The sequence below is a fragment of the Centropristis striata genome, chromosome 9, assembly GCF_030273125.1.
Source record: "Centropristis striata isolate RG_2023a ecotype Rhode Island chromosome 9, C.striata_1.0, whole genome shotgun sequence".
Taxonomy (NCBI): Eukaryota; Metazoa; Chordata; class Actinopteri; order Perciformes; family Serranidae; genus Centropristis; species Centropristis striata.
In genome coordinates, this window is record NC_081525.1 from 23,935,796 (window position 1) to 23,949,452 (window position 13,657).

Consider the following 13,657-nt stretch of genomic DNA (forward strand, 5'->3'; position numbering starts at 1 on the left):
ACTCACTAATGACTAATCTCTCACAGACAAACACACCTGCTAACTTTTCCTAAAATGCTTTTTTTGTTTAACATTATTCCGAGGAGAACATAACAGCATCTGCATCAATAGTGTCCATATCTTTCTTCCAATCAGAATTGAATAACACTCACAACAAACTTACAATCCTGACACAGATTGTAATTTCACATGTAAATTCAGCGTCATATGAAAGGATGCACAAAGGTTCTCAAAAAGCACAGAGCTTGCACCACTGCTTCTTGCATTAAATTAAAAGAGGTGTGTATAGATATAAATTAACAAATGCAAAAAAATACACAAAAAAGGACATTGCTGTTAACCTTAAAAACGTACTTCTAAAGCAATCAACCATCACATGCTTTCAAAAGGAAGAAAGCCCTAAGGCACCCGGTCAGCATCTGCAGCACTGAAATATGTTTAAAGACCTCTGACACTGACCACTTTATACACAAAAGGACAAAAACTTTTTGTTTAAAAAGACTATAACCACAGCATGTGAAATTCACACCAAGCGACAAAAAGTTTAGCACTCGAAGTCCACACAAGCCAAAGAATCCAACAATGCATTAAGAAAGCAAAACTGTTCATATTTAACTACAAGAAAGTACCAAAAACTCACCTTTCTCCAACCATTCAGCTTCCCTAACTTCCTCTCTTTCTTGTCAAAGCAGCAGGCTCCCATGGTGCTGTGTGTGGAGTGCAGTGCAGAGTGGGGCTGCCGTCCGTTAAACTGTCTGTCTCAGTCTGACTACAGCATGAGTAAAGGGACCAAGCCTTGGTTCTCTGACGCCGGGAAACGCCACAGCTCAAGTGACTCACTTTGGGCTTTGAGGTCTGACTAGGCTTTACCTCACACCCTGTGCATGTGAAGCAATGACTGAGAGTGTGTGTGCAAGAGAGAGAGACATCTGCCTCTTACACGCTCCCTCCCTCATGGGGGTAGTCCCGCCTCTAGCCTCTTGCACTTCTTTGCCTGTTGATCAGTGCTCCTGCAGCCGGCAGTCACAGCTCTGAGGTTTACACTGTCAATATCGCGCTGATCACTCTAGATGACTACGCTTCCTGTTTTGATGAACGAAGTGGATTTCCATGAACTTCGAAAAGTTGCCAGATGTAGATGTTTTTTTCCTTATTTAAGAGTCCCTGAGTTCACAGAAATAGAAAAGTGCTGTGGAAGTACAGTGTTCTTGGAACAACCATCTCCCTTATTTGTGAATGAACAAACACAACACTGCTGATTCCAGTTGTTCATTTGACTTCTTCACTATCCAGAGCAGGAGTACTATCTGATATCCCTCAATGAAGAGCACTCTTACGCCTCAAAACCTCGGCAGAAAGCACTGCACATTAACACACCATGAACCAGCAGGCACACATGAGTTTTACATAGTGCAAATGATGCTGTGCTCAATCAACAGGTTTCAAATTGAATCATCAATTCAATCTGCGTGTTATTCTCTTGATTAATCTGTTAATTGTTTCAGGTATAAAATGTTCATTTGAATGGAAAATAAGACCAAGGAATTAAAATTTAAATGTGTTTAGAGCTGCAACAATGATTCAATTGGTCCATCCAAATAAAATAATCTGCAACAATTTTGATTTCTAATTAATTGTTTGTCATGTGCTGCTTCTCTTGGTCTCGCTTTAGGGGATATTATATATTTTTGGGACTTTTGGACTGTTGGTTTGGCAAAACAAGAAATGTAAAGATTAGATAAGATAAGATATGACTTTATATGAAATTTAGTTGTCACAGCAGCTCAGAATACAGACACATAGATATAGATGACAGAATAAGAATATAAAAAGACTTATACATACATTCTATACACATTTTATACATACATTTCTGCTATTTGGCATTTTTTATTAATATATTTTTTGTGTTTGTTTTCTTGAGAGTACTTTGCATTTTACAGATACTGCACATTGGAGAAAATACATTTTAGGATTTTAAATAGGTTAAATAAGTTGTTGCATGTAGTAATATGAACATCAATTAATACATATATTTAAATATATGCAGATATATACACAATATAGTAAAAGTGGCAGACATCACCATGTGCTGCTCTGTTATTATGAAGGGACTTATTCACAGTTTTGGATGTTTTATGGAGCAAGCAATCAGCAGGTAATCGCTCAAAAACACACTGAAGTTGGAAGAACAACTTCCAAACTGGAGAAACAGGACCATCCAATGAGCACATGAACGCACTGGCCTTGGTGGAGGTCAGAGTGCCATTCTAGTTAATACATGATTCATCAGCTAATCATGTCAGCTCTGCCAACAGTTATTTCCACTATTGTTTAATCTGTCAATTCTTCTTTTAGATTAATAATTAATAAATAGTGGACAATGCCTTTGAGAGTTTCATATATCCACAGTTTGATCAAACACTATACAATATACATTATACAATAATATAAAATAGAGATGGGCAGAAAACTGCTCCCATTAAAGAAACTGTTACTTTTGCTTAAATAATGACAATTAGAAAGGTCCAAAAATGTTCCAATTAACTAACTGATTACTTGACTTATGATTTTCAAGTAACACAGGATCTACGGCCACGGCACACAAGAATATTCCAACTAACAACAGACCTTGACCTCTCTACGTCAGCCAGCCATACATAACAGAGAGGACAGTCACGTACTGTAACAGCCTGCACTTCACCTTGAAGGTACAGCGGCAGCCTCTCCAATTTCACCTCCCTCGTCCTCGTGTTTCATACTCTGCCACAGCTTGGATAACAATTTTTCCATCCTAAACACAACAGGCAGTAAGGGGTCACATCAGCTGATTGGCATGTTCTAGGTATTAAAACCAGGTCGACTGTGATGCCCCACATGACAAAGACACTGGTTGTGTAATGTCTTAGTTTACTGTAAAAACAGGACTAGGAGTAAGATAGCTGAGATATCAGTGGGATTAATCTATTGTTAATATGGATACACAGCCACATACAAACTCAAACACACACAGACACAAACAGTTCATGCAAGGAGTCCTTTTCAGATGGCTACGTGTCAGGACGCATTCACCCACCTGCCGAAATCACATCAATGAGAGAGGCTCATAATACACAGTCAGCACATATGCCACCGGATATGCTCCACTGTACTGAAATTGCTCACGTCCACCACAAAAACTCACATTACTGGCTGAATCTTTAAAGAAACAAATCTGAATTTACATAGATTTTCTACACACAAGTCACGGTTCAGTTCATACCCTGGTTAAAGTGTCACTGTTAGGTGCAAGTTTGGTTCAGAGGAAAAACCCAAAATGCATCTTTTCATTTATTTTGAACAGACAGTAGTGTCAGTCATAACACAGACAGAATCCTCTTGCTGGGGACTGAGGTAAAGTCTCTGGCAACTTTGTAAAACTATTTTCATTATAAAAAGAAGGAACATTTCAAACACTTCTGAATTACACTGTATGGACACTTTCCCAAAATGTAAAAGGTCACAATAGGCTGTAAAACTAAGAAACGTATAAAAAAAGAGAAATACCAAAATGCAAAAATAATACAAAATAAAACTTTTGCTTGCTTATTCAAACATTCAAAGCACCCAAACATCCATCGTCACGGTGGTCAACACATCTGGATGTTGCCCTAGAAACACCCCACAACGGTGGAGCAATGCTTACACACCGTCCTCGTCTTACACACAACTCTCTCTCCGTTACTGTTTACGCTAACTGGGAGACGCAGGCAGGTCTTTTAGCTAGTGTGACTGACTCGCACGCTATTCCACTTGTTGTTCTAAACTTAGAATACTCTCACCAGCCACTTTATAAGGTAGACCTGTGCAACTGCTCGTTAATGCAAATATCTAGTGAGCCAATCACGTTGCAGCAACTCAATGCATTTAAGCATGTAGATATGGTAAAATGTGAGGAAGGGAGGTGATTTAAGTGACTTTAAATGCACTTATATAGCGCTTTTATCCAAAGCGCTTTACACTACACACTACGCTCATTCACCCATTCACACACACATTCATACTGGTGGCACACTGGTGCCACCTGCCACCATTGGGAATTCATTCACACACCGATGAACGCAGCATCGGGAGCAATTTGGGGTTCAGTATCTTGCTCAAGGATAAAAAAGAGAAATATCCAGTGAGTGGCAGTTCTCTGGGTGAAAATGCCTTGTTGATGCCAGAGGTCAGAGGAGAATGGCCAGACTGGTTTCGAGATTAACATCACCTGCATCAGTCCTCAGATCTCTTTATGGTGACATACATGGTGTGTTATATCTGATATTCTTGGCAGCTATTGGGGTAAGTTTGATACGATATTTTCTGGAAAAAGCAGTTTTCGAATTGTCCCTTCCTTGTTCCATGGTTGGGATATTTTGGAATTTCTCAACATGGGGAGGCTCCTGAAATCAATCATCACCTGCAGATAACATTTGACTAAATCCTGCCAAATTTTCTCTGATTGCAAAAGCGCTAAAATGAGATAACAGTGAGATAATGCGTCACACAAGTCCACAAATGAAGAATGATATAACCTTAGCTTTACCTCAATTAGGAATATCGTAAAAAGTTTTATTTTTTACTATTAGGAAATTCCTTGTCTTATTCTGCTGGAATGGATAAACTGACATACTGTTTTCTTGCTTCTCTCTGTCTTTCCTGTGTTATTCAGCCATCCTCATATCCATGACTAAATGTCAGTTTGTTAAGTGATTAATAGTATTTATTCAGTCGTCCTCACTGAAACCAATCCAGCTGACCGTCAGTGCTGGATGTGTGTCCAGATGATGACAGCTATGGGATAAATAAACATGACCATTAACCATCTAAACGCCAAGATGGGATGTCTATTGTCGTCTGGAGAAAGAGCGGGGGATCAGGAAGGAGACAGGAAGAGAGAGTCACTCTGCCCGGGGGTCTGCATGGATCCCTCACACACACACACACACACACACACACACACACACACACACACACACAACAAATGTTCTCTCTCTTCCTCTCTAGTTTATTGTGTTTGACCCACTGTGGGATCCCTTGCATCCTGTTGTCCAATTTTATGAGAAATAACAAGCTTATCCTCTTCACTCACTTGACAAACTGTATTCAGGCTCTATTACACACAGCTGCCACAAACAAATCATGCAAAGTGTTTAGTGTTGAACATTATGAGTCACCAAAAAAGGTGAAATCTGTAACTTCCTAAAAGCTATCACCCTTTACAGCAGAGCAAGGTGTAATTACTATTGGCTCCTATTAAAAAAGATGGCAAAGCATCCAGTCTCATGTTTAAAGAACGCATGCTACTGTTACAGCAAGGACGTAATAAATCTGATCAAAAGTTAATTAAACTGTTTTGTGAGACTGTATCGACTCTCAGAAACACTACAAATTTCAAATCTAGACAGTCATTTTTTTGTGCTGTGCTTAACCCCCCGGCTGCTACTGTAGTCTTCAGTCATCTTCAGTCAACTTACTTATATACTCCAACACGATAATGTAAACACTGACTGGTAGCTGACAAGTAGCGCAAGGGTGCATCGCTACCTTTAGCATTAGCAAACCTAGGACTGGCCGATATATCGATATAAAAAATATATCGATATATTTTTAAATGTCATACTGAATTAGATCATATCGCATAAATAAATATATATGTATATATATATATATATATATATATATATAGTTCAAACTTCTTTCTTTCTATATATATATATATATATACTTGTCATATTTAGTTATTTTGTAATGTTCGTTATTCTTTTCTCATATAAATATATTCATTTCAGAAAAAGATTGGCCTATTTCATTTCCTAGGCTATTTTTATTTGAGATTTTTTTATCTATTTAAATGTGCACTTTATGGAACTTTATGGAAAAAGGAACTCCTGTTGTTATACAGTACTTATGTTCACTTCAATAAATGGTTTCAATAAAACTACTTGTGACATGTCATATTTGGCTTTGACTTTGACTGAACATTTGCTATCACTTTGCGATAAAAATATCAGGATATATATCGTATATCGATATTCAGCCTAACTATATCGGAATATGACTTTTGGCCCATATCGCCCAGCCCTAAGCAAACCTAACTGAGTATTAACATTATCACAAAAGGCTGCATATGAAAGAATTCGGCCAGCTCTAACAGTTTATGGAGTTGAAATGTGGCTTCCAGAGTTAAGAAGGCACTAAGGAGACTGACAAGAGACATGCCATTTGCAAAAGCGTGTCGTAAAAAATCAAATATTTGGGGAACACAATAAATCTGAGAGCACACTGATCAGAAACCATCCCGATGTACAGCTGATGTGATGAAGATGAATTTCTCTTATATATATTTATATTTTTAAAAATTGGAATAAAATGGAATTTATATATACACAACACATGTTTTGACCTCTCCTGTCATGTGACCGTACGTCTCAGCAGAATCCATCTTGGGAGTGCAGAATTTAATGTTTTTAACAGGATCCAGTTATTCCAAACAGTTTATTTGCAATGTTTTAAATGAGACTTGTGGAATAAAGTGATTACGACAGAAACATCCAAATTTTAAGCTTTGTTTTGGTTATTTTTTCTAACCTATGATCCGTTAATGGACCGTTGGAAAGTTCTAATTTCAACAATAAAGCCTGTTTTTACGGTTTCTTTCTACGATAGACAATAAACTAAAAAAACGATCACTTGTTTCCCTAAAGAATCGTAATCCCAATGTTCAATTATCCCAATCTGATTGTATAAAAATACAATATATTTGTTGTATATGTTTTTTATACAGTGTCAGTGTTGCTAAAATTAGATTTTTACAAAACTGCGATAAATTAAATCATACCTCTGTATCATAAGTATTCTATCAACAGATTCTTGCCAACACACAGCGATAGCACAAAAACAGCAGAGTAATAGACCTTAAAGACACAGCCAAATACTGCTGTGTGTTGCACTCTGTCAGTAATATGATTAAGGGGTCATTTAAAAAAAGAACCAGGAACTGAACCTTGGTGCACATCACTCAGAATCAGTGACACAGAAGCAGCAGAATAACCAGTGGACAGTGAAAAGTTGTTTGACAGAGAAGATGAAAAGAGCGCCACAGCGGGCCAAGAAACAGAGAAACACGATTCCTTTTGTCAGACCATGTTTGCACAGAGAGAAAAAAAGAAGCAAAGCAGAAATAAATGAATGGAGCTCAATGCCGGTTGAGTCAGCTGATAAGGAACATCGAGTATTATTTATACAAGTGTGCAGGCTTTAGAACCTGACAGCGCTCACTGCTGCAGCCTCTACCAGACCAGCCTCCTCATTCCTTCTCTGCATGTTCAGACACTTAATACTGTTGACTTTGCCAAGGTCATGCTAAGTTCATGTATGTTTACGGCTGCAGTATCTCTGGATTCTGTAAATTGAAGGAACAGTTCTCCTTGCAGAATAAAGTGCCGCTCAGATCATTTTCTGCGTAAACATTTTCAATCAGTGGAGCATTTTTCAAAAAAAGTTTATCGGATTGAAAGAAAAAGAATAACAAAGATAAAAACAGAAAACACCATGCAACCTCTCTTACCTTGTTGGAGGCCATGTCGCTGACAGAGCGGTAGGTCTGGATGGTCTCCAGCTGGTCCAAACACCAGTCCAACTCCTCCATCGTCTCCATGGCCAGCTTCTGGTACGCCTCATCTGTCAACAAGCAGCCGGCACACAGAGATACACAGTCAGAACAGACTGCACACATGGAGCCTGAGCGCTGCCCAGCCACTCCCAGGCAACATCCACCCACGGGTCCTGCTCGGGGTGCCTGCTGCTGTTGCTCCTGCTCCTGCTGCTGCTGAGGAGGGGGCACCCGGCTGCAGCGCTCCTTCATCATGAGGAGGTGTAGCTGTGGGGAGCTAGCGGGAATCACAGCTGTCAGCAGAGTAGAGTGACGGAAAGCAAGGACTTCGCTGTCACACTCAACTTTTCTCCCTGTGCATACGTGTGTGACCCAACACTCTGAGGCCCTCGCCTCATTTACATGAAGTCCCCCCCCACACACACACATACTCAGAGCAGGAAACCAAATACTCCCTCAGCCCCCCTTCACCCCCTCATCCTCGCCACACACAGATGCACTTTACCCACCTCACAGGAAGCACACAGACACCTGTAAATCTACTGTACACACATAATTCTCTCACAACCATACAGACAAATACATACATACTAAAACAAGCAACTGGTTAAGTAACATTATGTTATCTGTCTAATCACATCTGGTTTGGGGCTGTCTATCTTCACAATATTCACTCCAGGTAAATCAATATTATTGCAATACTGCAATATCTATAGAAAATCTGAAAAAAAAAACTATCAGTGAAATTGTTTTGTTATGGTGTTTTTTGTCTCTTTTGTGGCAAATGAATTATACTCAAGTGTAGTGTAGTCTGTAAACACAACAAAGCAAGAACAGAAAAAAACATAAATAATTTAATATTTGCTGGAATATTATCATATGTGTATTTTTAACTATATATATATATATATATATATATATATATATATTTTAATTTTATTATTATTATTTTTAAATAAGACAATTATCATGAGTACCAGTACATCTTGACACCCCAAATCTGATTATTGACTATGAACCAAAACCACACTAGAAAACAGTGGCACAGTTTTGTTTGACCCGGGATTGACACAAACTTCTAACAGGCCCATCAGTCTCCAGTGAGGTTGCATATGATGTTTTAATGAGTCAATGCAGAGTAGAGAACATTTGTCTTTTTAATCTGGTGCATAAATGATGATAGCAGCTGCTGTGATGACACGTGTGGTTACTGTGCTGCAGTTTGTACACGTTAGGTTAGAAATCTTACCACAATACAGATACAAATGTGGCCCGGAGACAAAAGTTACAGGAACTGGGTTAGGTATCAATTTTACCAGAACTGAACAATATTTCCTTAATATTAAGTAACAGCCAGGGTGTGTAGGCCATTGTGTGATTGTGTCTGGTGCTCTCTTTTCTTTGTAAAACATTTGGTAGCTGTTTTTTTTTGCTTTCTTATATACTTTATTATAACAATTACAGTTCTTAAATTAGGGCTGCAAGAATTAATTATTTGATGAATCTGCCAATGATATTTTAAGGAATCTACTTATTGTTTAATCAATAAAATGTCAGGAAACTGAATGTTTTTGAAGACATCACCTTTTTTCCACTTTTTTTCTATCACCTAAGAGAAAGAAAAGCAACAGATCTTTACACAGTTGGGCTTATTTTTTTCAAGATGAAATTTAAGACTTAATCCACAAAAAAAAGTTGATTATTTCAGCTAAATGTTAAATAATAACTTAAAAGATGTATTTCAAAAATCCCTTAAAGTGATTGCAGTGCAACAGAAGTATAACAGAAATTAAAACATTACCTCATACGAAGATAAAATTGTGGAAGTGTGACATGATTGTATGGTGTGTCATGCTTAAATCAGCATTTTAAAATTCTTAATAAAAAAAAAAAAAAAAAGAAAAACTGTTGAGTCCAGTCTTTTATTATAAGCTAATATCTACAAAATTCAAGACTCTAAATTCTGTCAGGAAAATAATTTTATTTCCCACTAGTATAACCCCCCTCATGTTATAGTAACTCACAATAGTGAGGGACTTTTCCTTTAGAATTTAAATGATTATTTTCACTGCAGAGTATCCATGATCAGATATTGAGAAAAACAACAGTGTTGTAGCCACCGCTGAAATATTCTTGCCCGAAGAGTTTAAAGTCAATATTCCAACCGTGATCCTGCGGTTAAACTGTTTTTCAAAACTACAACTGTACGTCAAGGTTGGAAAGCAGAGGGGGGGTTGTGATGAGGTGGCCTGTGGAGTCGGACTCACACACGCACACACTGGTCTGCTGCCCCTGCATTGTGTATACTCTGGGTCTCCTAGCTGCAGAGCACAACATGGCAGCAGGGTGTGCACTGCGGCGACCTTAACGTGGCCACGTAGAATGTGTCCCCTGCTCTGATCTCTTCGCCATCAAAGACATGAGCCTGTTTGCTCTCCCAAACATGAGAGGCACCTGGCGCTCTGCCTACCGCCTTCCCTCACTCTGGTGAGGGGAGCGAGAGAAAGAGAGGGAGTGTGTGTGTGTGTGTGTGTGTGTGTGTGTGTGTGTGTGTGTTTAGTTTAACTCAACAAGTGCCTGATGTCAGAACGGCTTACACTCATTTGAGATGTTTCTTCCCCGTATTCTCAACACTTTTGAGGTGGTTTGTGTTTCTGAAGAGCATAGAAAGGTCCTTTTCCTTTAAACACTTCTCACGTCTCATTTGAACTTTTAAACTCTGCTCTGACAGAAAGTAACACAAGTGGTCCTTGCTACTCTATGGATATGTTTATGAGCTCATGAAAAAAAAAAAATCTTTAGCCTATGCCGTCATGGTAAAAAGTAGTTCTATAACAACACTTTTAATGATCTGTAACTTCAGTGTGAATGATGAGGTTGTTTTTGTTATTCTGTACTGCTGGGGATCAAACGTTCAAGAATTACTTTTGAGTAGAGATGGGTGGATTTTTCAGACAAGGGTTTCAGAAGTCCTGGTCATTTTCTGGTGAACGGCAGTCACAGCACATCTAAGGCTTGGATAAACATGACTCTGTCAAGGCTGAGTCATCAGTGCAACAGATGAGCAAGTGTCTTAAACATATCTGGTTCTTCAATTCAAGAATAAATAGTACAGTGCACTTAAAATCATTCATAAAAATGAATGCCTAATACTTGCCAAAAAAGTTCACATAATGCTGATTCAAAATACTGCAACAGTTTTTATGTTTTAGCCCCCAAAGAGGCATGAGGTTAGTTTTCACAGTAATCTTGTATATTTAAGTGTTTTTGTGTTTAAATAAGTTCTGGATAAAATTAAACCTAGTAATTCATGCTCGCAAGGTTTGATACAGTAAACTAGTTTTGCTCAAATTAATACTCTTGTAATACTTTCTGTGGGTTTTATAATTGTTTTGCAACCTTCAGTTTGCAAATTATAGCTTTATCCAACTTAATTCCCAGCTCATTGGCTTATTCATGTACGGCTGCAGAACTGAACACTCGGCCGTGTTTCAGTGAGTACTGATACGCAGTCATAGTTTAAATAATAAATAAAGAAATACACAGATCGATTAAAAATTCTACGTTATTGACCAAATTCTTAAAGACCATAAATCGTTCATCGATTAATTATTCCCATCCCTAATGGCCACTAGGTCAAATTGGCTGCAAGGCTGATCCAGGTAACATTTGAAGGTTAATATAAATCCATGATTTGCACTCAGAACAAGTTTTTTCTTGAATCCATAACAACGTTTAACATAGGAATAGTCCATGGGACAGACCAGATTTCAGTCCCGCTCAAGGTGGCAAAACTAAGTTATAATTTATGAAAATGTCCATGTCTTTAGATCGTATTTTGGTATGAAGAAATTCCTCAGTGTCAGCTGTTTCACAGTTACCAGCTCATGAAGTGAACCACCCCCTAAAGTAAATTGCATTTAGACGCTGGTGCATATTTTGGTTTAGGCTAGAGAGGTAACTTTTGCTCTTCAACCAGTCAATGACACATATTTTTCCACACATGTTAAAGCCGGATAATACATTAAGCCTAATCAGTTAACTTTTAGATTCTGGGTCAGATGAGTTTGGTAATTGCTGCCCAGTATGTTGCACGGGTAATGTCGTACACAGACGGCGAGGGTTTCACAGTTTTCCACAAATCTGTTGTGTTGTGTTGGTAATGCCCCAAGGAATGTGGGGCAGGGAGGAAGAAGACTACAAGCAACCATCCCTGATTCCAAAGGGAACTTTGCAGTACGGGGCGAGAGCGTGCTGATGTGATCAACATACTGACGTGTGTTTATGTGTATGGTTCTGAGGTGGCATCGGGGAAAATGAATGGCTCGATTTATTGCTTGGGCTCTTAACCACATTCATGACTTTGATTTCAGAACCCACAAAAATGGGTACAGTGCTGTAAAAATTGGTTTAGTGAGTCAGGACCTAAAACTGGTCACAAGGCCAACTTCTTGTGGGTCCCCACATACTAAAGCCATTCTCTAGTTACAGTAGGTGCCAGATCCACTTAACTGTGGCGCTTGTATAACAGTCTTACTCTGATCCCTGCCCTGCTGGCAAGCAGAACCAATACCAGTCAGTCTTTACCACCAGTCAAATAAAAAACAAAGATTTATGTGCTAAATGTGGAAGAACTGGACATTGACTCTCACTTATTTCTCAATCAAATCTTGCGAATCAGGTATTTCTCAATCAAATCTTTTTTTATTTAATATACTTCACTTCAGAGGAAAACAGGAAGCAGGTGACGACAAGTAAACAGGCCCTTTTTTAATTCAGCTAAGAGGCATAGCAGCCATCAGAAATGAGTTACTATAGAGGTGTGAATCAGCAGTGGCCCCACAATACCATTTCATCCCGATACTTGAGTCTTGATACGATATAACTGTATTTTAAGCATTTTGCGATATGATGAGTATTGCGATACAATATATTGCAATTTAACTGTTTAACTGCATTTTGTGTCCACAAAATTAAATTCAATCAATAATTGTTTTGTCAAATAAGAGAAAATTCTCAGTCTATTCATCTCACCTTAGTCTTTTTATTTATCCACAATGAGAGTCAAACCCACAGACTGACCAACAAAGTATTCAGTCAAACTGAACTGAACTGATATCAGACATGTATGGACGACAACAACTGCAGCATTTTCTCAAACTTTCCTCAACTTTAAGCGTTACTGTTCTGAATTTTTTTGAAATGCAGCGGTATTTACTACTTTCCAACATGATATCCTTGCTTAGATCTTCCAGTTTCATATGATACCAGTGTCTTCAGTATATTCATAAAATCCCACAACGGCCATCAGAAAAAACAACGAAAATACTGACGCTAAATATTGATACTTGGCGACCATAATAATATTTATTCATTATCCTTATCCGCTTATCCGCACTCGGGTTGCGGGGGAGCTGGAGCCAATCCCAGCTGACATTGGGCAAGAGGGGGGGTACACCTTGGACAGGTCGCCAGACTGTCACAGGGCTGACACATAGATACAGAATGCTCATTCACACCTATGGGCAATTTAAAGTCACCAATTAAACCTAAGTGTATGTCTTTGGGAGGAAGCCGGAGTACCCGGTGAGAACCCACGCTGACACGGGGAGAACATGCAAACTCCAAATAGAAGAGCCGCAGGCTCCCCCACCTCTATTAGTTACCATTAACATCAGCAGGATTAAAGGGCGACATAAGTTGTACTATAGACAAGAGTATTGAAACAATATAAATTCCTATAAAGGGTGATAAATTCTGAAAGGACTCATTTCAAAATGCTCAAAATTAGAGAATATTTATGCCTTGATTTAAAAAAAATGTTTTTGTGTTAAATTTCTACTCTAAAACTATATAGTTATTAATTTAACTAAAACCCAGCATATTATTATTTTTTAAAAACTATAACTTTGTATTCCAAAGGGATACAAAGTTGCTTCAGGCTCATTTCACACAAAATCATGTTTTTTTCTGCTTGAAAAAGAAAAACAGTATTATTAGTAGAAATTAGGGTTAAAAACT

The 13,657-nt window shown here is 38.3% G+C and overlaps 1 protein-coding gene across 2 annotated transcripts in view; it reads right to left on the bottom strand.

Moving 5' to 3' along the window:
- Nucleotides 1–13,657, bottom strand: part of pde4ba (phosphodiesterase 4B, cAMP-specific a) — a 156,811-nt gene that overhangs the window by 12,175 nt on the left and 130,979 nt on the right. Inside the window, exon 6 of one of the 2 annotated variants that reach the window (XM_059340494.1) lies at nucleotides 7,592–7,704. In XM_059340494.1, the coding sequence (XP_059196477.1) occupies nucleotides 7,592–7,704 (113 nt within the window). Of the gene's footprint in view, nucleotides 1–640; nucleotides 858–7,591; nucleotides 7,705–13,657 lie in introns of those variants that run through there. The other variant, XM_059340495.1, reaches the window with a different exon arrangement.